Consider the following 26,532-nt stretch of genomic DNA (forward strand, 5'->3'; position numbering starts at 1 on the left):
ATTTGTTTTCAGAATTTGAATCATGGGCATGATTCCTGGAGAACTGTGGGGTGGTGCCTGGGATCAGAGACGTGTACATTTCTGTGCACACATGGCCCAAACAAGCACACACATCACACCACCACATTTATGATGAGCAGACCCTGGAGACAAGGCGTGCGTTTGAGGAGCAGGGAGTTCATGGGCTCTGTGGTCTCCATTCCCAGTTCGTTGATGTGGCCAATTACTCCTTGCTGTAGTGGGGTGCAGCCTGCTTTTTGGACCTGAGTCCCAGCTGGGACAGTCTTTCCAGAGGCTCATCCAGGGGACAGTTCCTATCCTTTGTTCTTGGACTGGCAGGTCAGGTTGCCGAGTGCCCACATCACAGCCCTTAAGCAGGGTCCTGTGTTCTAGGTCGGCGCCAAGCCAGCCTTCCTCCGGCAACGATGCTGTCTTAGGTCAAAAGGGAAAGCATTGTCACTGCCCTGTGGCCGGGCAAACAAGCAGCTAGCTTTGAAGTCTCAGCGGAGGATTTGCTTAGGCTGGAGTGGGGAGCTTGAAGGAGAGGTTTTCAAGCCTCCCCTGAGCCTGGCTGTGTTTGTTAACTCTGCCCGGCCGCCCAGGCCTGGGATGTTTGATGTCTCAGGGGAAGCAGGAGGAGGGAGGCATCCTCTGAGGGACAGCTTTCAATTCCTGCAGAGCCTGCGGTCCTGCCTGCGAGCCGAATGCAGACCAGGCCTGAGTCCAGAAGAGCCGTCACAGGGGACAGGCCTGTGACGGAAGGGAACACCCAGGCCCTTCCCTTCAAGGTGGGCTGCCGGGGTGTGGTCCAGGGCGGAAGGCAGAGGATGATGCTTCCCTTGGGCGCTGTTTCTATTTAGGTTCTTGTTTAGACACTCAGTCGTTGTGTCCGACTCTTGGCAACACTCACGGACTGTAGCCCGCCCAGTGCGCCTCTGTCCATGAGATTCTCCAGGCCAGAATACTGGAGTGGGTTACCGTTTCCCTCCTCCAAGGGACCTTCCTGATCCAGGGATTGAACTCATGTCTCCTGCATCGGCAGGCGGGTTCTTTACCACTGAGCCACCTGGGAAGCCCATATACTGTCTATTCAGGTGGCGGTAGGTAAGAATGAATGGCCAGGGGAGACTTTGAAGAAAGAGACGACAGAGGCAGTACTGGTACCTTCAGTAGCTGTAGACCTGAGGGTCTCACGTGCAGTCTCCTCTTCCCCATCTTAATCCTTCACCAATTGCCTCCTTGACTCCCCCTACCACACCACACCCTTTCTCCCCCCATCCCCAAAACAGCACAGAGGGTCAATTTGCCCTCCCCCCGGGACAGCACTGCTGTGTTCCTGCCTCAGAAACTCTAGGTATGACCAGAGACACTGCCCCCAAGCCCCTCTTGCAAACAACGAAATGCACTGGGTGAGGAACTCCAGTGGGAGGAGGGGGAGAAGCTTCTAGAAGCCTGGGCAACACAATGCTCCCACTGGGCTGACTCTCAGGGCTTGCCTTAGGATTTCTTAAGCGTGCTTGTGACCTTTCAGGCCTGAGCCACAGGGAATGAGACAAGAAATTAAGCATTATTATTAACCAGTTCAGTGTCCAATACACTATTAGTCACGAACAGCTCCATTTCTGTCTCTTTCTATTTCTTTCCTCCTAAATACCCGTTATGCTACAGCCGAAGGTTCACATCCGCTGGAGTTTTACCTCCAACACTGCTCTCTGGTCCATCCCTACACACCTGCCCCACTCCCCCCCGCCCCCCGCCCCCCAACCCCTGACATGTTGAGATTGAGAAAAAGCTTGTTTATGATAAGACCTCGAGATCTGGAGTTATAAATCCTTCCAGGATGGCCACTCTATCTCCATGCTAATGCTGGTGGTGCCGCCCAAAAGAGGCTCACCCGGTTGTGACCCATCCCCTCTCACTCCCCAGAGCCCCCTGCTCCTCTTCTGCAAACATGAGACAATGAGCAAAAGGGAGTTACCTGTCTCAACAGGTGTTAGCCTGGCCTCACTTTTCTACAGGGTGATGGAGAGGTCACCTCCGGGCACCGCCCCCCCCCACCCCAGGCATTCCTGTGATTGCAAAAGCCCACCTTCGGATGTGACCCTCCCTTTGGTCCACCCACGACTTCAGCTGCAGGAGGCCAAGCCCACCTCGGTGGACTTAGAAGACCTCCCTTCAGCTGCTGAGCCCATTGGCTAGAGAGCACACAGCACCCTCGTTGTCTGGGAATGGGGAGGGGCGACTCTGGTGCTGCCACTCGGGTTTGCTCTGCCGCGCAGTCATCGTTTTTCATATTAGCGTTCTCTGCTAAGTCACGAGCCCCTTGAGGGAAGAGATTGTTTCTTATTCATCCTCAAATCCCTATGCCCAGCAGACTGCACAGAACATAAATATTTAGTAAGTGACTTGGCCTAATGCTTGTCAAACTCATCACCAGCAAATATTTATTGAGGACAACTTCTATGCAGTGATTCTGCTAAGCAGTGGTGGGCATAAAGATGAATGAGACCTCATTCCCACTCTCAGGGTTTATGCTAGAGTCAGGGAGACCCAGAGGAGCTTCCCTTGCTAGGAGGTCCAGAGGAAGGGGCAGGAGCTGGAACTGGGGACCCTGGGGAATCTGGCCACCAAAGTCTGCCAAAACATAAACTCACTGCGGATGCCCCCAGACCCAGATAACCATTCTCTGTGCATCTCTGTATATTTCAGAGTGGAGCTGTTCACTTACCGATGATCTACATGTCTAACTTTCCCCTTTGTGATTCTGTGACTTTGTCTCAAATAAGTGAATAAAACCTAAAAAGTAGAGTCTTTACTTGGGAAGAATTTCTCAACCATTTGGTCCTGAGAACCAAGGAAGTGAAACTTGTCCCCGAAGAACCCCACCCAGAGCCACACTTGTGAGCTGTGCCTGTAATTGTTTGGTTTGAGCTCTCCAGGGATTTTGAGGCCAGAGCTGCTACCGCCCTCTGGAGAAAGGAAGGTGGAAATGGAGGTTCCATTCTGGAGTTCAGGCTATCCCAACACAGCTCAACACCTGTGTGCTGGCCACCAAGAATAGAGAAAACAATAGTGGGGTTATAACTCCTCCTCTCGGACAGAGGACTTTATATCTCCAAGAGCCTGAGAGGAAAACAAGTTAATCTCTTGGGGTCCCAGAGAGGCCAGACAATGCGAGGGCCCAATGCTGGGCCCATTGTCTCGTCAAGGGCATCTTCACTGCATGCACTGAGGGTCTAGCAGTGTTCAGGGACAGTGGGAGCACTTTCAGTGGGTGGCATTTTCCATGGCACTCTTTCAGGCTAGTGTTTCTGAAACTGTTCTACTCAAGTAACGCTAGTGGCAGAGAAGAATCAACCTCACACTTCTTCTTGGGCCTGAGGCTTTAGATCACTCAAACGGGAAATTTCTTTGACGCCCCATATTTGATCTTAAAAAATGCCTGTAACTTTTATATTTTCTATCATGACCTTTGAGGTTAAAATTACTTATCTCTGAATAAAATGGATGCTCCAAGATGAACTATGATTCTTATTGCTTCTTGGACCCCCTGACTCTCTGGCCTGTATCCCAGTTTGAGAAGAAGGATGCCTTTCAGGACATCAGACCCAGACACCTGTTCCAACCCAAAGTGGACCTCTAACACACTCGAATGGCCCACAACCTTGATCCCAAACCACTCTTCCAGGTTTTTCCTGTGTTGCCCTGTTGACACACTCCTCCAGTCTGACCCTGGGGGATCATCCCTTCATCTCTGGATTTATCCTGGTCCCTCTAGGAGAATTTGGACATATGCTGGCCAGCAACCCCATTCTTCAGATGTCTAGAGGCAATGGCTCTAAACTTTTTTGCAATCTTCACAGAGCATGCGCAGGGCCGTATGTATGAGATCCTGAGCGGGGTCGAACATAGCTCCTAAAATGGATCCTTAATGAATGCATATCTAAAAGGTTCTGGCTAGGGACTGTCCTTGCAATGGCCTTGGTAGGCTTTGCTTACCCTGACACAACTGCTCCGCTGTACAGGGGACTGTACAAGGAAACTAGAAATCAAGGCTGCCTGCTTACGTGACGATGCAGAAGTTAGGCGATCTCAAGTTCCGAGTAGATTTATCATGGATTCACTATATCAACGGATTTCAACTTTCAAAAGAAGTGCCACTAATTCATTTATTCATTCATGAAGTTTCTATTCGTTCAACAGCCTTTTATAGAGAATCTACTGTGTACCAGGCACTATACAAGGTACTGGAGGGGCAGACATAAATAAGAAAAACATGGTCTGGGCCCTCTTAGAACTTGCTAGTAGTAGATAGAACAAAATGGTCTCCAGGAAGCAAACAGAACGAGCTCAGATGGACCAAGCCCAGGGCTTTCTGCCACTGACCACTGCTGCCTTGGGTGTCACACTAACAGCATAACGATACAGTGAGACAGGCCGGAACTAAGTCAGAGTAAGGGTGAATTGCCTGCGACTATTCCTAGAAAAGTGAAAAAAACAAAATGAAATTTTTCTCTAAGTCTCCTGACCTGCCCAACTGCCTCAGAGACAATGCACCCAACCCTAAGTGTGCAAACACGCCCTAGAGTGAGGAAACTCACGGTTTCGTAAAGTCCTCTCATTAGAGCAGCCATAGGAGAAGGCAATGGCACCCCACTCCAGTACTCTTGCCTGGCAAATCCCGTGGATGGGGGAGTCTGGTGGGCTGCAGTCCATGGGGTCGCTAGCAGTCGGACACGACTGAGCGACTTCACTTTGACTTTTCACTTTCACGCACTGGAGAAGGAAATGGCAACCCACTCCGGTATTTTTGCCTGGAGGATCCCAGGGACCGGGGAGCCTGGTGGGCTGCTGTCTATGGGGTCACACAGAGTCGGACATGACTGAATTGACTTAGCAGCAGCAGCAGAGCAGCCACGTGAATTGGCACCAGGCTCTCCTCCATGTCACAGACACAGACCCCAAGGCCTTGGAGAAGGGACACAGCCTATGGAAGCCCCCTTGGCCAAGTTAGGCCTGGGATGGGGTTTACACGGGGAGGGGAGTGGGGGCAGAGTGGGGCCTAATTGTGACTCTTGACTCTACTGAATAGCGGGGGGCTGGAAACTCCCATAACTCGCCAGACAGATGCCCATAGTTCCGGAGACTCTAACCACAGACGCTTATCTTTTCTCCTTAGGATCTGTTCTGGTTTGATGGCACTCATCCTGAAAGCTCTAAACTCTAGAACTCGGCCAAGAGCTGGTGGACAATGGAAACCTGGGCTTTGGAATCCATCTAAACAAGCCCGCAGCCTGTCTCCTCCTCCCCGAAGACTGACCAGTGACCCCTGAACCCCTGGATTGTTCATAAGAAATCTAGTGTAGCCTTGGCAGCTGCTTGGATTGCCACCCTTTTCACCCTTCAGCACTAGATTCTCTGCATCTTAGCCTGCACACAATTCAACCAAATCCAGAGTCAGTTAGGTTGTATAGCTAATCATGTGTAGAGTCACCTTCTTATGACATTAAGACCTCCAGGGGAGCCACTGAAAAGTCTTGTGAGGTCTGCTAATTCCCCTGCAAGTGAGGAATGTGTTTATCCTTCCAAGGGGCAAAGATCCCCCACTCAAAGTGACGCTGCCACATTGTGTAACCAGGAACACAGGTTGTTGCTGATGTAAATACATGGCCTGGGACAGACCTGCCAGGAGCCCGGGCTCCTTTTCCCAAAGGTGTTTCTAATGAATGGTTGTGCCCAGTGAAGCAATTTCCTGCCTTGTAAATTTCTGCCCAGCAAACCACATCTCCTATCTAGCACTGCCTGGCTCTGGGTCATAAAACAATTCCCCAGAGACCAATCAGAGCCTGATCAGGAGTCCTTGAGTAACAGGAAAATTACCCTCCACCTGCAGACATAATGACACTCTACAAGCTAGTGGCTTTGCAGTTTCTGAACGTAAACATCACATGCCTTACCCCATGCCTCCGCTCTGCTCATCTGAGATGTGGGGCCCACGTATCTGATTCTCAGGCCTTAGTTCACTTCTCAGAGGCACTGGCTGGCTAGTGACCCATTACCTTGACCCAAGAACCTACAGCCTGGAGAACATATTTCACTGTGTCAGATCACAATTTGCAGAGCCAGGGCAAGAGAATTTCAGGCAGGGGGGTCTTGGGCACACAGAAAACAAGTTTTGGGCTGAGACCATACTGGAATTGATCTGGACTTTCTTTTTGCATTTTGTAGGCCGTAGGTCTGAACTGTCTTCCCACCCCCTCCACCACCTGCCTGGTTAACTGACATTCATTCATGACGCAGTTCAAGTGTCCTCCAGGGAAACGTCTCTGATTTCCACCCAAACAAGATTTCTTCCACTGTCCTACCACTCTATCTTCTAACACTGACATAGCACATTGGTCACGATAACTTGCTAATTTTTCTGTCTCCCCAGTCAGGCAGGCAATTCCTTCAAGACATCTTGGAATATGCAGTACCCACCACTGTGCCCAGCTCAAGTCGGTGTGCAAAAGACATTTGTTGGATGAATGAGTGAATGGGCGTCTATTGTGTATCTCTCTGCTGCACTTAAGAGGCTTTGTATATAGAGCATGTACAAAGAATATTGTCAAAGGTATGAAGCTCTGGGTTAAGCCAGTAAAGAGAGGCATAACCTTCTGTCCTTGAGAAGTCTTCAATATGGTTATATTTCTTTGGGTGATAGGAATATTTGCCAAAGGTATAGAGATCAGAGGGCTTCTAGGTGGTGCTAGTGGTAAAGAACCCACCTGCTAATGCAAGAGAATTGGGTTCAATCCCTGGGTTGGGAAGATTCCCTGGAGGAGGGCATGGCAACCCACTCCAGTATTCTTGCTTAGAGAATCCCATGGACAGAGGAGCCTGGCGGGGTATAGTCCAAAGAGTCAGAAATGGACATGACTGAAGCGACTTGGCACACATGCGTGAGAGAGCAGACTCACAGGTAGACAGAAGTGGTTTGTTTTTGTTGTTGGTTTTCTTTTTTGAGTGTCAGCTCAGAAGCCAGAGTGGGTTCCACGCTGGTCTGTTGCTGCTAAGTCGCTTCAGTCGTGTCCAACTCTGTGCGACCCCATAGACGGCAGCCCACCAGGATCCCCCATCCCTGGGATCCTCCAGGCAAGAACACTGGAGTGGGTTGCCATTTCCTTCTCCAATGCATGAAAGTGAAAAGTGAAAGTGAAGTCGCTCAGTTGTGTCCGACTCCTAGCAACCGCATGGACTGCAGCCTACCAGGCTCCTCCATCCATGGGATTTGCCAGGCAAGAGTACTGGAGTGGGGTGCCATCGCCTTCTCCTCCAAGCTGGTCTAACTAACCCTAATACTGAACTGGCCATAAGACATTACCTAGGACCTCTGTTTTCATCTCTTTCCTTTCTCGTGGCCCCCATTTATAACAGTAATAACAATGACTTGCTCCTTCTTTTGAAGCTTGGGAGGCCCAGACAGAGGTGGTGGTAGGTATACGCTGGGGTCATTTTCCAGGCATATAACTAGTAAACTCTATGACATAGATACACACATGCATTCACTCAAAAAATGTTTACTGAGCGCCTAATGCATACCAGGTATTAGATGTTGGGGACAAAACAGTGAATAAAACTTTTAAGTCCCCACTCTCACAGAACTTACACTTCAGTTAGGGGCAGGCATTCAGTGACGATGGGGATGGGGCTCATCGTGTTCTCTCTCACATTGTCCAGAAAGACTGGATGCAAATAACTAACATTTAGTGCAGACTTTCTCATGTACCAGGTAAAGGACTTGATCCACCTTGTATCTCATTTAATCCCTACAACAACCCCATTTTCAGATAATACAACAGGTTCAGAGAAGTTAAGCACCCTTCCCCAGCTTACACAGCTGGTAAGTGGTAGAGCCAGGATTTGAACTTCAGTTTGCCTGACTCGCCCAGCCTGAGCTCCTCATCACGACTCTGTGTGGCAGAAGTAAATATTTACCAGCTGAACAAAGGGCTGGATGAATGGTTAACCATCACGACAGTAGCGGCCTGTTGTTTTGCTTCCATGATACAAACGTGAGCACCATGTTTTAAGTTTTTCATTTACTAATTGTGTCAAGCTTTTCCAAAGTGTGCCTCCACAGAAGGTAGATTTCATAAAGATGAACAAACAAGTATCTTTCTCCTCCTCATCTGTATTTCCTGGGGAAGGCAAGCTATTTTACAAAAATAATCGTGAGTTATCATTGATGAAGCCGTGCCAAAGAAACTACCACCTTCAGTTTTCTTTCCTGGGTTTGTGGTAAAGTCTGTATTAGACTGTGCGTGTGAAGTGTGTGCACCTGTGTGCACACACGTGCCTCGTGGCTCAGCTGTGTCTGACTCTCTGTGGCCCGTCATGGACGGCAGCCTGCCAGGCTTCTCTGTCCATGGAATTTTCATTCAAGAATATTGGGGCGGGTTGCCATTTCCTACTCCAGGGGATCTTCCTGAGCCAGGGATCAAACCTGTATCTCCTGCATTGGCAGGCAGATTCTTTAACCACTGAGCCACCAGGGCAGCCCATTAGGCTGTATAACAACCCACCCAAAATATCAGGTCTGAATCTTTGGGAGCCATCAAGGACTGTCAAGGACTCTTTTCCTTAAAGGTGAAGAGTCTTGGCAGATGTGATGAAGGAAGAATATCCTGGATAGTCTGGGTGGGCCCTACACATGATGCCATGCATCCTTAGAGGGAGGAGGAAGAGGGAGACTTGACCACAAGAGAGAGGACAGTGTGACCGGGGAGGCAGGGACTGGAGTGACGTGGCCGTTAAGTCAGGGACCCGGGAGGCTGCTAGAGCTGCAGGAGGCAAGGCAGATTCTCCTCTATAACCTCTGGAAGGAGTTGGCCCTGCCAACACCTGGCTTGGGCGTGATGACACTGATTTTGGACTTCCAGCCCCAGACTGTCAGAGTATATATTTCTGGTGTTTTAAGCCCCTGAGCGTGTGGTCATTTGTTAGAGCAGCCACAGGAAACTAATACAGTTCTTCTAGAGAAGGAGACAGCAGGGAGAACAAATTTTTGACCACCAGTGTAGGTGATTCAGAATTACGCTCTCTTTTAAAATTAAAAAATATGAGGTTGGCCAAAAAGTTCGTTTGGGTTTTTCATAACATCTTATGGAAAAACTCAAGTGAATATTTGGTCAACCCAATAGATTTACCACATGATCCAGCAATCTCTCTCCTGGGCGTATATCTAGATGAAACTCTAATCCAAACAGATCCATGAATCCCTCTGTTCATAAAAGCACTATTCACAATAGCCAAGACATGGAAGCAACCTAAATGTCTATCAACAGATGAATGGATAAAGAAGATGTGGTGCCTACGTATGATGGAATACTATTCAGCCATAAAAAAGAATGAAATAATGCCATTTGCAGTAGCATGGATGCCACTAGAGGTAAGTGAAGTAAGTTAGAAAGAGAAAGACAAATATTGCGTGATATCACTTGTATATGGAATCTAAAATACAACAGAGTACTTCCCTGATGGCTCAGTGGTAAACAATCTGCCTGTCAGTGCAGGAGACAGGGGTTTGATCCCTGGTCCGGAAAGATGCCACATGCCGTGGAGGGACTAAACCCACGTGCCATGACTGTTGAGCCTGGGTTCTAGAGCCTGGGAGCCTGGGCTAGTGTGCAGCAGCGACTGAAGCCTGCATACTCCTGAGCCTGTGGTCCACAGCAAGGGAAGCCGCCAGAGTGAGAAGCCTGCGCGTTGCAAAGAGAGAGTAGCCCCCAGTCTCTGCAACTAGAGGAAGCCTGCACACAGCAACAAAGGCCCAGTGCAGTCAGAAGTACGTCAATGAATAACTTAAATACGACACAAATGAAGCAGATGCAGACTCATGGACACAGAGAACAGGCTTGTGGTTGCCAAGGGGGATGGGGTCGGGGGAGCGGTGGAGTGGAAGGTTAGAGCTAGCAGATGTAAGCTATTATATGTGGAAGAGGCAACAAGATCTACTGTGTAGCACAGGGAACTGTAGCCAGCAACCTGTGATAGACTGTAGCGGAAAAGAATACAAAACCGGAATCCCTTGGCTATACAACAGAAATGAACAGAACGTGGTAAATCAACCACACTTCAATTAAAACAAACATGCATTCTGTTGCTAGTCAAGATGCCTCCAAAAATCCCTGTCTTGGAAAGCAAGGGGATCCCCCTACCAAAATGGCCCCTCCTCCTTCCCCACCCCTGCCTCCTTCTCTCAGCTTTGTGTTGCTTTTCATCACCTATCAATCAGTATCTGGCATATTGTATACTTTGCTTATTTCGTTATTGTTGGCTCCCTCCCAGGTGACTGTAAGCCCCATGGGAAGAGAAACATTTTTTAAACTGCTTTTCTCTCCATGCCCAGAAAAGTACGTAGCATGTAGTAAGCACTCAATAAATGTTTCTTGGATGAATATCAGATGTCAGGTTACCGTCACCTGGCGAGCCCTGACATCACAGCATGCCATGCTACCCAGATGCTTCCTAAAGTGCCAGTTTACAAAATGCCTGACACAGAGTCTCTGTCCAGGTAATCCTGCTTTCTGTAGCATCGATTTCTATTTCCTGCTTTGTTCAGGCCCCAGACCTTGGAATCCTCTTTGATGTCACATAAAAACTATCAGAAAATTCTAGTGCCTGCAGATCCTCTCCCTTTAAAACCATATCCACAATCAGACAGGCTCTCCTCCCCTCCACCACCAGCCCCTGGTATCAGGCTCCAGTGATGCAATGACTTCCTGAGGGTCTCCTTGCTGCACTCTTGGGCCTTCCCTACAACTCAGCAGCCAGGGGGATCCTTTTAAAGCATAAGCCAGGGACTTCTCTGGTGGTCCAGTGGTTAAGACGCTGCGCTTCTAATGCAGGGGGCCCGGGGTTTGATCCCTAGTCAGGAAACTAGATTCTGCATGTTGCAACTAAGAGCCCACATGTGGCAATGAAGATACGGCACAGGCAAAAAAAAAAAAAGCAAAACAGCATCAGACAGATCTTGCCCCTGCTCTGCTCACAACTTCCTAATGGCCTCCAGTTCCCTCAGAATAAAAGTCCTTCCAGTAGCTTATAGCAGTCCTTACAAAGATGACAAACTCCTTGTCGTTGGTCATCACCCGCAGCCAGCATTCTGCTCACACCCTGACCCCCACGCTCCCTCTCACTCAGCTCTGCAGCTGCTCCGGTCTCCCTGCTGCACTGTTCATAGATCACGTGGCGTGACCACACACACACACACGTGCGCATGCTCACTGCCTGCCTCCCTAACCAGAGTGTGGCGCTTGCAAGCGGAAATGAACTTTCATCTATTTGATTCATTGTTGTATTCTCGGGGTCTAGAACAATGGTGCCTAGCACACAGTAGATGCATTTCTTTTCTTTTCTTTTTTTTTTTTTCTGTTCTTTGGCCATGTAGCATGTGGGATCTTAATGCCCCAACCAGGGATTGAACCCGCGTTCTCTGCATTGCAACTGCAGAGTGTTAACCCCTGGACTATCAGGGAAGTCCCAGTAAGTATTTCTTGAATAAACAAATGAGAAATATTATTTTGGACTAGATGTTTCCAAAAGCAAAGGGATACACAGAGGCTTTATAATGGCTTAGGAAATCAGGCATGCTTTCCTTAGAGTATGATTTTTTTTTTTTTGTCTTTTAAAAAACCAACTTTATCTTTTTATCCCTTTCATAATTAATTGGAAATCATTTAATATAATTGCTTTATTAAGGATGTCTGAACAATAGAGCACAGGAAGGAAACCAGCCTTTGGAAGATATCCCAGTACATATCTAGTGAGACAATTAAGTGTGTGGAAACTGCAAAGAAATTTTGGGTGGTCTGTTGGCATACACATACATATACAGACTGCAAAAAATCTGCTTTGATGATTTCTGCTTTTGATGCCATTCCCCTCATGTTTGCTCTGCTCATTTTTCCTTAGAAAGTGGGGAACTGCCTGCAATGCAGGAGACCTGGGTTCGATCCCTGGGTTGGGAAGATCCCCTGGAGAAGGGAAAGGCTGCTGCTGCTGCTAAGTCACTTCAGTCATGTCCAACTCTGTGCGACCCCATAGATAGCAGCCCACCAGGCTCCCCCGTCCCTGGGATTCTCCAGGCAAGAACACTGGCCAGTATTCTGGCCTGGGGATTTCCATGGTGTGTACAGTCCATGGGGTTGCAAAGAGTCAGACATGACTGAGCGACTTTGAAAAGAAAGGGAAAAAACTGGTCATCCAGGCATGTGTGAAGGTCTGCATACCCCAAAGATTCATTAATAAAATACTGTCATGTTATAAATCTTATCTGACAATCTAGTATTTACCCAGCTGGAATGACCTCTGTATGAAAGAGCGAGACAGACAGACTAAAACAGAGAGAGGTAGAGAGGAGGAGGGAAGGAGGGAGACAGGGAGGGGCTTTATAGACATTTTATTTAGCTGATTGCAACTTCTTGTAAATACTGGGTCTGTTTGAAACAACTGGGAAGTGTTTAAAGTATTTTAAAAAACATGGATTTGTCACTGTATGGCAAATCCTCTGTGTGGTCCATTATTGGCAATCTGTTCAGAACAGATTTCAGTGGCGTTTATTTGAATTACTTCCTCATTCATAGGGGACACCTCAGCTCTGACTGTCCTTGGGAGGAAGTTCACTCCTGCCTCTTCCTGACCCACTGTTCCTAGATCCCTGTATTTCCCATCACCACCCCACCACCACCAACGCCCTCAACCTTTAGGAGCTTATAGCCAGCTTTAGTCCTAGCTTCCTGGCTCTCTGTCGTCTCCTCCCGATCATCCCCACCTTTTACCTTCTTCTTCCCCTAAAGAGACAGACTCCCCAGTCAAGCCTGCCCTCTCTCTCCTCAGACCTCTTCTCCCTGACTCATCCTTTGTTCTCTGCTTGGTTGGTCATGTACCATAGACATGAGCAAAATCATTTCACCAATTATTGGCAGTTTTATTTACCAAACATTACATTTGTGATGAGCGTATCTGGAAAGATCAACCAGGTCCAGAAGAATATATGAGAAGGCACTCTGGAATTGACATTTATAACCTTATTGCTACTTCTATCTCGGGTATGCCTTTAGAAACGGTATATGGATTCATTACATATTCTAATGTATTATCTATAGATTATAAGATAAAGTCAAGCATGTATCTGCTGATACTTTTTAAGTTGACCTGTCTTTATACTTAAAAATGTCTGTTAATAGTAGGCTTCCCTGGTGGCTCAGATGGTAAAGAATCTGCCTGCAGTACAGGAGACCTGCGTTTGATCTCTGGTTGGGAAGATCCCCTGGAGAAGGAAATGGCAACCCACTCCAGTATCCTTGCCTGGAGAATTCCATGGACAGAGGAGCTTGGCGGGCTTCAGCACATGGGGTCACAAGGAGCTGGAGAGAACTGAGCGACTATCACTCACTCTGGGATGAGAGAATAGTTAACACACAGTATTCACGAGGTACCAGGCCCACGTCCAAGCACTTAACAAGCATGAACTCATTTACTCAACAATCCTATACAGTAGGTACCTACTACAATCACCCAATTTTCCGTAGGAGGACAATGAGGACGGGGTTAAGTGGTGATGCTGGAGATCCTAATCAAGGCATTCTGGCTTCAAAAAGAACATCAAAAACCTTCCCCCCAACCCAGAGCTCAGATTCCCTGGCTGTCTAGACTGTGTTCTTATCCACCTGAATCCAGTAGTTAACACTCTAGCTCTCTCTGCTTTTGGGGGAAATAATTCACTGGTATGGACCATTCAAATCCACTGTCAGGCAGGTTTCCATGACTGATTTCATTGCTTATCCACAATGTGAAACTTAAATCTGCCTTCCCCAGAGCTCACCCAAGAAACCACAGCAGGTCACAGTGAAAACAGAATTGTCTATTAGCCTGAGCTCAGGGTGTAAAGAGATCTTCTGAAAATGTTAGTCCGTAAGGAACTGATCCTTTGGCTCCTGGCTCCCCCAGATAATATTATTTAGGCTAAAGCATTCAAGAGAAAATTCATGGTTGAGTTGAAAAGGGTTGGGGCCTCGGCCAAGTACCATGTGAAAAAAGAGGCCAAGATTTGCTGTCTCTGGTTGAGACAGCATTTCAGACTCCTGGATCACTAAGAACTGCATCTCCCACTATACCGGGATTTTGAAAAACCTGTTGCTTGGGGTAGGAATTCCCAAGCGACTGGTCCATACAGGAAGAAGGCATGGGGGGCTTTAGTTGCAGATGAATCTTTGGAGGGGGTAATGCCCACCTGAGTCCATGCACAGTGGGCCTCCTTGCCACTCTTAGAGTCAGTGAGAAGAGAGATTGGCTTTAGAAGGGAGTGCTCTCAGCTACCAGGGTCACCTTGTATGAGTCTTGGTCCACATAGGGTCTAGTTAAGAAAAATTCCTAGAGATTTCCACCCCTCCCCAAGTCCTCCACACTCCCAGATGACTTCTTGAGTGATTAAGACCTCCTGGGTTTTCAGGATTATTACAATAACACAATGTAATAGATATAAAATCTACCAAATGCAGATACTTACTGCTCCAAAAACAATGTGAATTCAAACATAGGGCTCCAGTTGAGGCTGGAATTCAAGACCTATATTCCCTTCCTCTTCCTGAACTCACAGGAGCCAACGAATAAGCCATCTCCACCAGAGTCAGCAAATCCTGGCCTCTCTTGACACAAGGTGCTTGGCTTTGGCCCCGGCCCTTTCCAACCCATCCGTGAATTTTCTCTCGACCACTTTAGCCCAAATAACATTGTCTGGATGGGAGCAAGGAGCCAAAAGAGGTCAGCATTTCTAACAGTCTCCATCCCTACCCTGGGCTCTCAGTACCTTTGCCAGGCTCACTAAGAACTGCATCTTCTACTACTTTGAGATTTTGAAAAACCTGTTGCTTGGGACCTCTTCAGCATGACGCCCTCCCTTGCAGCCAGCTTGGGAACTGCTCTGTCTAGAAGCCAGAAACCACAGGCTGGTAAGTCTGTGCTGGAGACGGCAAGGAGGAAAGGTCCAGCCTCTCTCTTCCTAGAGTCAACGCTGGATTATTTGTGGCAAAGCGCCTGCTAGAGAGTGTTTAGTCCTCTGGCTTTTCACCTTTTGGACTATTTGTCTTCAATACTATCCTTACCGGAGGCAAGAACCCGGGCAGGAGGTGATACCCACAGGAGCCATTCTCCTGACTACAGCCCCATGGGAGGGAAGAAAGGTTGGAGTTCACGCTTACAATGAAGCTGACAATGTTACCCACAGTGATTCCACGTTTCCTACTTTTTCCTCTGTTCCTGTGACCAACAGTCACCAAGAGTTGGCTCCAAGTCTACTCCGATGAGTCACAGAAAGACAAAGTATTGGAGTCTGACTGGGGGAAAAAACATTTCTTACCTTAGCAATAAGGCTGGCCGAAGACAATGGGACATGTAGCAGCGAGCCCCGTGGAGTAAGTGGAAAATTCCAAGAAGACCAGGGGCCAGGGGTTCTTGGAGAAACCAAGGCAGGGAAAGCATCAGAGGTAGAAATATGAGACTCTGGGCCATGATAAAATAAATTGTTTTAATGGGAGGTTTTCTGAAAGGGCAACTTTTTCTTGTGCTATCAAACAGCCAGCGTCCCTGCCTTGGGGTTTCCTGGGGCTGTCCTGGCTGGCCCCCCAACCCTTCCGGAAGCTAAGACACTACTCTGACTCTCTGTTCAGCCCTTCTAGGGACCCAGAGGTGTGTCTTAACATCAGGAGATCAGAGTGAGCTGGCAGTCAGTCCAAAATACACAGTCTCTGTGTGTGTCCAGGGCCGAGGAAGCGGGTCAAGGGCTTCACTGCTGCCTTGGGTATTTCTCCGTGGGGGAAGAGAGAGGGGGCGAATCACTTTGAAAATTCAACTCTGACCTTTACAGAGAAAATCGATAGACACTTTAGTATTATATACAGGGCAGAGGGGAGAGGAAGTAGAGGGGGGAAATTGCACTTAATTACAGTAGTTTATAGTTTACACCCATTGGACAAATTTACTTCTTTAAAAGAAATCTCCAGATCAGCCGGGATGGGGGGCGGGACAGGGGGAGGTGGCTGATATTTACATTGTGTTTGGCTCAGTTCAATAGCACGTGTCCTCCTCTTCTCATTTCAGTAACAGATTCAAGTTTTCACTTCAGTTTGTTCGATGAAAGAGAGCGATGTAGACGCTACGGCTTTCTCTCTTCCTCTTCCGCCACTTCTTTGTGCCCTGCCTCTAGGACAGACCAGACTTCTTGGGAGAAGCATCATGACAATACTGCATAGAAGGGGCTGCGCCTGTCAGAGCCAGTGTCCGAGGCGCCGGCAGGACAGCAGGTGAGCAGGGACCTCTCGCAGGTGCTGCATGTCGGGTCACTGCGCTTCTCCATGACAGCTGCCCAGAGGGTGATGATGTGGAAAATAAGGGTCCTTGTTGCTGTGCACAAAGTAAGTGATGTGTGGGCATCACCAGGCTTGGAGAGGACACTGCAGAGAGAGAGGAGAGACAGCTCAGCTGTGCGCCTCTGGTGGGGACCTGGGCCCTTAGCGTCTGGCTTCTCTGGGGGAGCTGAGACCCAACTCCACCAGCAAAGAGCTGGAGGCTGGAGGTGTAGGGACCCCGTGCCCTCAGAGTCCTGCAGGGCTGGTCCTGAAACACGCTCCCTTTAGGAAAATCTAGGAGCCGGCCATTCCTAGAAGAGAGAAGTGAATTGCCAATTGCCTTGAAATAGTCATAACTTGCCGACCTTCATGCTGAAATGGGACTCCTCTTCCTGTGAGAGTGCGTTTTATAAATTGCTCAGTTTGGTGGCAATGACAGCTGGATGGGGAGCTTTTGCTTTTGAAGGAAGTAAGGGTCTCATCCTAAGAAAATCTAAGAGCAGGGGTCCCCCAGATCCCTTCCCAAACGGAGTAGCAGAGATCCTGTTAAAAGGTAGATTCTGACTCAGTGGGCCGGGGGTGGGCCTAAGAACCTGCATTTCTAATCAGCTCCCAGGTTGGGCTGATGCTGCTGATCTGTGCCGAGCCCCAAGGCCACAGAGCACAAGAGAAAATCACCACATACTAACGCTCCATCAGGAAGAAGTGTGGGAAACTGCAAAGTGCTTTCTATAATGCTTGCTACTATCAAGACAAGAAATCAGAGAACTGGGATCCAAGGGCTAAAGGCCTTTGAGACCAGGCTTCTGGGTGGGTTGGGGCAGGAGACCCAGCATGGAGGAGTCCCTGAGAAGAGCCAGACCCCCACGTGGGGCAGCCTCCGCTCCCAGAGCCGTGGGCCTCACTCATCTCAACTGTCATGCAAGATCACAGCTCGCATTTTCCTTCCGGGGAGTCCCTTTTCCCCGGCTTTGCTTCTCTTCCTTCCCTTTCCCCTTTGTTGTCATCTCAGAGGAAGGTTCTGCCCTTTGACTTAACGGTTCATTTTCTCAAGACTTCCCCTCAAACATTCCCCCTTCCACACAAAGACACAGAAACAGCCACAGCCACACACAACATGTTCACATATCTATCACACTGTTAAAGGCCTCTTATCCCACTATTATTCCATTAACCAGTTCTCCCAGCCATAGCCTTGTATGGGGCTGCTATTATGTCCATTTTACAGATTGCGAAAGCAAGGTCAAAGAGAGTCCAGGAATTGCCCAAGGTTTCAGAATTAGGAGAGTGTGGGGCCAGAGATTCAAACCAGTTCTGGGAGACCTCCCAGACAGTGTTCTTTACATTACATTGAGGTTAAGAGCCTTCTATTAGCTTTGTTGTTGTTGTTTTTTTTTATATTTATTTATTTGGCTGCGCCAGGTCTCAGCTACAGCATATGAACTCTTAGTTGCAGCATGTGGGATCTAGTTCTCTGACCAGGGATAAACCCGGGCCCCTGGCCTTGGGGGTGTGGAGTCTTAGCCACTGGACCACTAGGGAAGTCCCTACGAGCTTTGCTCTTGTTCAAACTCCTTTCTCTGGGCCTTGGTTTCCCCACCTTTATGATGAAGGTTGTTGGGGGATTAGATGGGCTGCTAGGCGTGCCGTCCTCCCCGTGGTGCTGGTACAACTGTCCTTGTTAAGCTGCCCAGGTGCCCTGGTCTGGGCTGCTCCCCGTGCCCCCACCCCCGCCACCCCCCAGAGCTCCTCAGAGCGGGGCTAAGTGGTGCGTCCATGTGTGGAGACAGGTTTCTGGCCCTTCTGCATTCTTGAGCCCCTGGGCAGGGTCCTCTGATATCTTTTGCCTCCTCTTCCTCCCTCCACCCACCCCTGCTCTCTCCAGTCTCTTTACTCCTCACTATCAAGCTTTTTCCAATTTTCAGATTTCAGGTGGAGGAGAGAGAAAACGGCTTGTGACCTTGCAGGTTTCAATGGAAGAGCAAACACCAAGAACAGATAAGCAGACGCCAGCGAGATTCTATGACCTGTCATTAGGGATGGGCTTCCCAGCTATCAAATGTTTGCTCACATAATAAAATGGTGGCAGAGCCCTAAATGTTGTCAAAGGAACTAGAGTTATTTGCCCCCTTCAGAGTCTAAACACAAACATCTGATAAGGGGCGCGCTGGGTTCCCTCAGAACTGAGGCCCGGCTCAGCCAGCCCCGCGGGGACCCTGCCTGGGGGTCCCTGAGTGACTACAGAGCCCTCCGTCTGGAGGGTAGGGCAGCTGGAGGATTCTTAAGGACATCCTCACCCTAAGAAGATCTGATCCATAATGGGAAGAGCTGACATTTACTGAGGTCCTACTGTGTGCCAGGCTGCATTGCTAAGGAAAGCCTTGATACGCATCATTCCATAGAATTCTCACATCACGCCTTTGAATCGTCATTCATTCATTTAACATGGTTTTGTGGGCCTTCCCTATGCTCAGCACATTCGCAGGCACTGGGCATGCAGCTGTGAATGGGACTCTGTCCCCACCTGCACTGAGCTGACATTTTAGTGAGAGTTTTGAACAATGAACGAGTTAAGAAATGCATCACATAAAAATTCAGAAGGAGATGAATACTCTCGAAAGATAAGCATGATAAAAGTCACAATGGCTAGAGGGAAGGGGGAAGAAATTATGCAGGGGGGTCGGGAGGTGATCCCCCCATTCTCTGAGGTTTGAGCTAGATGCAACGAGCATATGCAAAGATGCACTCTAAAGTATACTCCAGCAGAAGGTGTCGCAGGAGGAGAAGTCCTGCGGTGGGAGCCCTCCAGCTCTGGTGTGGCTGAAGCCGAGGGACAGAGGAAAGAGAGGCTTCAGTCTGACCACATAGGGTCTTGGAAGTCTCTGCTTCAATCTGGTTACAGCCAGAAGCTAGTGGAGACTTTTGACAGGGGCGGGGGGAGTGACATGATGGATTTTCCTTTCTCAGAGACCACTCTGGCTGCTGAGTGGTGAACAGAGCACACCCATCCCTGTGGGGCAAGAATGGGAAGTTAGGGGCTGCTACAGGAGCACAAGACTAATGGGGTGGGTAAGAAGCAGTCAGGTAGAGGATACATTTTAAAGGACCGTTAGCAGACCTCGTTGATGGACGGGATGTGGAATGCGGGGTGTGAAATGATCACAGGTAATCTCAGGGGTCTCACCTGAACAACTGATGGCGTTTTTGGAAATGGACAAGCCCAAGCAGAAAGCAATTTCGGTCAGGAGACACTGGGGCAAAATGAAGAGCTGCTGTGTTAGGCAGATTTGATCTGAGATGCTGGTGAGGTATATTAGGCGTGCACCGGTACTTGCCAAAGAGGCACTGGGTCTGTGAATGTGCCCTGAAGGGAGAGGTCAGTACTGGAGATGGAATGATAAGACCCATGGTCGTGTACACCTGACCCAAATTCACGCGGCTGGAGATCACCCAGGAATAAACATGGAGGAGAAAAGGCCAAAGAATGAGTCCCAGAGCCCCTCAACTAGTAAATGTTGCAAAGATGAGCTGGCAGCCAAGGAAATGAGGAGTGGCCAGTGCCATAGGAGGAGAACCAGGAACAGGTAGTGTCCTAAGACTCAAGAGAGAAAAAGAGGGAGTGATCGGCTACGTCAGAGATAGAGATTGAGAAGTAACTGCTGGATCTGGCAATGCGGAGATATTAGTGAACTGGGCAAGAGGGGTTTCAGGAATGTGGGGACAAAAGCCAGTCTGCAATGCTCTCAAGAGAGAACTATGGGGGCGTACAGGTCTCCGTACACCCCCCACCCCAGGTATATACAATAGAATACTGCTGCTGCTGCTGCTGCTAAGTCGCTTCAGTCTATGCAGCCATAAAAAAGAATGAAATTTCACATTTGCAACAGCATAGATGGATTAGGAGGGCATCATGCTTTAGTGAAATAAGTCAGACAGTGAAAGACAAATACTATATGGTGTCACTACATGTGGAATTTAAAAAATACAACAAATTAGTGACGATAATAGAAAAGAGACAGACTCACAGATATGGAGAACAGACCAGTGGTTACCACTGGGGAGAGGGAAGAGGGGTGGGACAAGAGAGGAAATTGAGAGGTACAAACTACTATGAATAAAATAAATAACCCGCGAGGATCTAATGTGCAGCATGGATACTGGAATATAGCCAATATCGTATAACCATAAATGAAGACTAATCTTTAAAAATTGTGAATTGCTATGCTGAAACTCAAGAGAATAAAGCAACTATACCTCAGTAAAAATAAGAAAATAAAAAGAATTGGGGATGAGGAGGTGGAGACAGTGAATACAGATGATTGTTAATAATCTATTAAGGTAGATTCATGATAGCTCTATTCATTACAAGTAATGATTATACTTACAGTGTTTTAGATGAGGGAACTGAGGCTTAGAGAGATTTTAAATGACTTGCCCAGGATGTCTCAACAGAAAACCCACTATGTAAGATCACTGCCTTTTATCTTCTGAGTGGGACACCAGGGGGAAATAAATGCCCCTTACCATTTAAAATCCTCCTTCCGAAGCTCGAGAGACACCCAAGGTTACCCTCAGGGAAAGCCAAGGTTGACCCAGCTGCCACAGACTGGGTGTTCCCAGCCAAGCACTGAGCTGAGTGTTTTACAAGTTTTATTGCATTTTGCCCTTTCAATGATCCCACAAAGGAGAAATCGTTATCTTCATATTACAGGTAAGGAAACTGAAGTTCAGAGAGGCTGGACCTTTGCCTTTGGTCACATAGGTAGAAAGTGGCAGAAGCTGGGGACGGGGTCTGTCTAACCCCTACACTGGGTCTTTACCATCAAGCCCACACTGCCTCACCACTGGGGGGTGGGGGGAAGGTCGGGAGCGCGTGGGAAAGGGGTAGGAGCGGGTGGTGGGGTGGGTGCAGCTTCAGGGGATTTATGATGAGGCTGCCCACCTCCTTCTCATCAGCACCCCTGATGGGTGACTGCTCTGGGCAGAGGGTGGGGACGGGGGAGGGGGGTGGTGGTCCTCTCCTGACCTCTCTCTATATAAACTAGGAAGTGGAGCGGTGGGTAGAGTTGTGGAAACAGGAGTCTGCTCACAGCCTGCCCACACTTGTTTTAGCCAAGGCTGGTGCTTGCTGTGGTCTGGTTTCCAGGCTAGAGGGCTGTTGTTTTTGCAGGAGGCTCAGGCAGAGACCCACTTAGATGGTAACTCGCCAGGACTCTTTGGGGGGTGGGGGAGCTGGTGACAGGAGACAGGCTCTGGAAAGGACAGAGGGCAGTAGCTGCCAAGGATTCCCAGCAAGAAAGTTCCAGCCTGAGGTTTCTGAAACATGATCCACAAGGTCTTGCGGCATGCCTGTCCTGACGGTGGAAAACACTGGGAGACAAGGTCAAATCCTGGCTTTAGCCTCAGGCCGGCATAACCTTGAGTCATTTTTATAAGCACTTTAAAAATGGATCTTAGAAGGTGAGTGTTGTTGAGTGGATTTGGAGTGAGAAGAACCAAAGTCTGGAACTCTAGCTCCAGATTTACCATCCTGTATGCTTAGCCAGATTCCACCCCATCTTTGAATCTCCATTTTTGGCTCTGTAAATTAGGCATAAAAATTTCTACCTTGCAGGAGGGTTAGCCAGGAAAGGTAAGGTGGAAAATCACCTGGAGTCCTACATGGCAAATGGGAGGTACTCAAAAAAAAATGCTAGATTTGAATGTATTCATTCACTCACTCATTCATATTTACTGAATATCTACTAAAGGCCAGGCATTTGGCCCCACACAAAGGGCTTGGGTGCTTTGAAAGGCCTGAACTACTGGCTTTTTTTCCTGGGAGGTGGGTGAAAGGGCATCCTTGTGTAGCAGGAGAGTGGGAAGCAGGGATCTGGAGCCCCGGCCCAGGAGGCAGGATGTGCCAGAGAAATGGTCCCAACCCTGAGACATGTTATTGTCAGAACCTCCTTTGACCACGTGCAGACCAAGCAGTGAGTTCAATCCTGGAGGACCTAATGGAAGGTGTCTTCTAAGGGATCACAGACAGAAAGGGGTAGGAACAGGAAGGAAGCTGTCACTTTGAGCATATGACTCAGTACCAGGCATGATCTTCAGGCACTTTGTATATTCTGTATGAGGGAGGTGGGAGCTTCCCCTTTGGAGATGAAGAACCTGAGACTCACAGCCCTGAATTAATTGCCCAAGGTCATGGAGCAGGTGTGAAGGAGCCAGGATTGGCTCAGACCCTTTTCTTAGCATTCTACGATGCCTCTAAAGCAGCCCTGCCCGGGACAGGTCCTGGTTCAATGCCCACATTGGCACAGGAGAGATTATGAGAAGCCCTGTCCTGTGGGGTTTCTGCTAAACCCAGCTGTTCCCCCAACATATTTGGCCAAGGAATCTTCCTCTCCTTATGTCATGGGCTTCCGACTCCTAGCAATAGTCTTGAAATGCTTTTTGGAAAAGAACACTTTCAAACAACAAAAAAGCAGAATTGCCACCAATTCCCTTCTGAAACTCACCTCTGACCCTTTGCCTTCAGAACAGAGTGTGTACAACTTTTCCTCCCCTTGGGTTCCTCCTGCTGCCAAGAGGCAGCATCTTCACTCTCCTCTTATTTCATTCCATCTTTCCTACCCTCTCTTCTCCCGTTGTTTGCAGGAAGAAGGTTTCCTGACTGGAATATAGTTATGTAGGTTTAATTTTTACTCTTGTTCCTGACTGTTACAGACCACAAGAGAAGTGATTACCATAGGCGTTTTAAAGACGGGTATTGCCAGGACTTCCCCGGTGGTCCAGTGGTTAAGAATCTGCCTGCCAATGAACCTGGTCTGGGAAATAAGGCCCCACAAGCCTTGGCTCAATTAAGTCCCTGCACCTCAACTACGGAGCCCATGAGCCCTAGAGCCTGTGCTCTGCAACAAGAGAAGCCACCTCAATGAGAAGCCTCTGTACTGCAAGGAAGAGCAGTCCCTGCTCGCTGCAACTAGAGAAAGCCCGTGCACAGCAGAAGACCCAAAGCAGTGAAAAATAAATAAAAAGATCGGTATTGGAAGATGAGTAGTGTTCAAGTGGGAAAAGTCCAGGATTTAGAAGCTAAGATCAAAAGTCTGGAAGTTCAGTCCTAGCATATCATCTCTTGTGACTTTGGGCAGGTTACCCTGCATCTCTGAGCCTTGGTTTATTTCTTTGTACTTCTTAGGAGGTTTTGGCAAAAAGAAAACAACTAGATAACGTTCATGAGAAGCATAAATTGTACAGTGTTATATGAAGAGTGCTAGCCTTACTAAATGTCATCGTCATCATCCTATAAAACTGTGAGTCTATCGTCAGACTCCTGAAATGTCTGGGGGTTTCGAGATGACTTCACAGTAGTTCTAGAGGCTCGTTCATGTGGCGTCAAGGTCGGCTGGCCACTCAGTCCCATTTGGGGGCCGGTACAGCATCTCAGAGAGCATCTCGAAGCGTTTTGATTAAGAGGCCATTTCCTGAATTCAGAGGACTTGTTTCAACAAGCAAGCATCAAAGTCAACTTGGGAAAGACAGGAATCATTAATCACAGCCCCGTTCAGGGCTGCCCAAGCGGCAGATGGATTGATAAACCTTTCAAAGGGGAAGGTATTCCCAAGCAGGGCTGCTGCGCCTGGCTGCCCCCCTGATTGAGATTGGTGAGCACAGATAAATGTTTTCCCTGCTCACTACAAAGAGTGGGAAATCGCAAGGGAGTCGAAGGGCAGGGCAACGGGGACTGTCCTTTCATCTTCCAATGGGTGAGAGAAGGATAGCAAAGTGGGTCCCACACACCTCTCCCTCCCTACCCCACCTCATTCCACAGCCCGAAGGACTAGGTCATGTATGTTTCAGAGCCCAAGATGTGCCAGGCACTTAATCTACATGGCATAACCAAATCCGCCCAAAAAGTAGATGCCACGACTTGTTTTAGAGATGAGGAAGGTGAAGGTTCAGGGAGGTCAAGGTCACCGAGCAAGTGGCAAAGCCAGGAACTGAATCCACCTGTTTCATGATACTGCAGGACCAGGAGGAGATGGGGGCAAAGGAAGAACAGAGAAGGCTGAGCCCATGAAATAACTTCCTCAGGAGCACATGGCAGTGGATGAAGTGTGATTTGATGGGGGAAAAAAAAAAGATCATCCACAGGACCAAACGCTGCCGAGAGCCTCTGACATGAAGTTCAAGGTTGTCACCTACTTATCTAACAATCAATAAAGGCCAAACAGTTCCCACACTGCACAGACCCCAGCTACTAAAAGGTCCTATTGTGTTACTCTGGAATTGCGACCTGCGTTCAGACGTCTTGTCCTGTTTCCTAACTCTCAGTGTCTTGTTCGAGTCCAGCTGCCCAAGCTGTAGCCTCACCATGGGTCGTCTTTACCCCCATCCTCTCTATGTATGTGGAGGTGGGAGTTAGTCATCAACTGAAATGGTGACTAAGCCTCTGGATTCCCCACTTTCAATGCACCAGGAAGCTGATTCTGAGCTTCTCTATAAAACACCAAGTGAATACAGGCCCCTGGTAAGGCCAGGCTGTCTACTGGGGAGTCCCCGTGGGTTGGCAGAATTGGGTCATTTTCTGGAGCTTACAGCATTGGGGGTTCAGGATGAGTTCTGAACTGGGTGAATCAGCCTTGGGACCTCTGACTCACTGTTCGTTTTCTCTATTTGTTAACTGATGGGAAATCCTCAGGGATCCCTCTTGCAAAGCGTGAGACTCCAGAGGGTCTGACTTTCTGAGCCCTCCTTGGGCATACCCTGTCCGTGGATCATGACCAACCCACTGGGGATACTCAACCCCAGTGCCCGCAGGCTCTGTATAATCCAGTCTCCAGCAGCTGAGCACACTTCACTACTCTAGTGCTCTTCTTAGGGATGCTAGGGGAGCAATAAGCCCCTTCAGCCTGTGGCCCATCTTCTTTGCCTTGTGACCTCAGGGATTCTTTTAGAAAGTACCCAGGGAGCCTCAGAAGGACCACACTGAGGCCGAGTGCATACTTGTCACGCTCTCTGCACATCAGCAGTCACAGTCATCCCTCCCCTCCCCCTACCTTCTTGCCAGCATTACCTGTTTACTGGAAGACATGTTGGTGAGTGTACTGATGCTGCTGGTATCTGTGACCACCATCGCAGATGGAAACCGGGAGGTGTGGGAATACTGGGGAGGTTCCTGCTTGTGTGTGTACACTGCAGAGACAGAGTGAAGACAAGGTCAAGGTGCAGATCCCGCAAGAATGTAAGCACAGCTACGGACCACCCCTCATCCCACACCACTGTTCCTTTTTCCCCAGGCAGATAAAAGGGAGTGGGGGTGGGTGGTAGTTATGTTTGGGCAAGGCAGTGTGATGTGATCAAAAAGAATGGCTATGTGTTTAAATCCTGGCTCCTTAATCAACGCAGTTAGCCTCAGTTTCCTCCTCTGTAAAATGGGAATGATATCTGTTGTAGGATTAAAAGAGACTGTGTTTAAAGCAGTTTACCAAATAGATAAATAGGTTTCCACAGTGCCTGGTGGATAGAGGTGGCTGGCACTTTTGTGGCGGGAGCACTTTCTTTCCCTGACTTCCAAAGTATTAGATGCCTGGATATCAGCAAGTGATCCTGGGACTTCCCTGGTAGTCCAGTGGCTAAGACTCCATGCTCCCAATGCAGGGGGCCGGGGTTTGATCCCTGGTCAGGGAACTAGGTCCCACATGCTGCAACTAAGATTGGCACAGCTAAGTAAATAAAGAAATATTCAAAGACAAACAAACAAACATCCCAAACACAACTGATCCTGGGGTATATGTGGTGCATCTGAGAATTTAAGTCCAAAAAAGTTCATAGTAGCTGGCAAAATGAAGGAGCTGGCCTGTTTGCTTAGTTTTTCTGTAGTGACTCAAGTCCTAGGTCTCATGCTAGCAATTGTAGATTGATTAATAATTGTTAAATAGACATGGGTGTCCTTACTTGTATAATTTTGGGCTGTCCCAGTTTGCACTAAAATGCCTTATGACATCACACAAATGAAGTACGATGGACAAACATGTTACTCACTCAGTCGTGTCTGACTCTTTACGACCCTACAGACTGTAGCCCTCCAGGCTCCTCTGTCCATTGGATTCTCCGTACTGGGGTGGGTTGCCATTCCCTTCTCCAGGGGATCTTCCTG

General features: G+C 48.5%; 1 protein-coding gene across 4 annotated transcripts in view; it reads right to left on the reverse strand.

The window, feature by feature from the left end:
- Positions 1 to 15,554: 15,554 nt before the first annotated feature.
- HNF1B (HNF1 homeobox B) overlaps positions 15,555 to 26,532 on the reverse strand; it is a 61,490-nt gene continuing 50,512 nt past the window's right edge. For all 4 annotated transcript variants that reach the window (XM_019982383.2, XM_019982382.2, XM_019982381.2 and 1 more), the window contains exons 8-9: positions 25,450 to 25,568; positions 15,555 to 16,493 (exon numbers count right to left, since the gene is read on the reverse strand). In XM_019982383.2, coding sequence (XP_019837942.1) covers positions 16,473 to 16,493; positions 25,450 to 25,568 — 140 coding nt within the window. In that variant the 3' untranslated portion in view covers positions 15,555 to 16,472. The remainder of the gene's footprint in view (positions 16,494 to 25,449; positions 25,569 to 26,532) is intronic.

Source organism: Bos indicus, chromosome 19 (assembly GCF_029378745.1).
Source record: "Bos indicus isolate NIAB-ARS_2022 breed Sahiwal x Tharparkar chromosome 19, NIAB-ARS_B.indTharparkar_mat_pri_1.0, whole genome shotgun sequence".
Classification (NCBI taxonomy): domain Eukaryota; kingdom Metazoa; phylum Chordata; class Mammalia; order Artiodactyla; family Bovidae; genus Bos; species Bos indicus.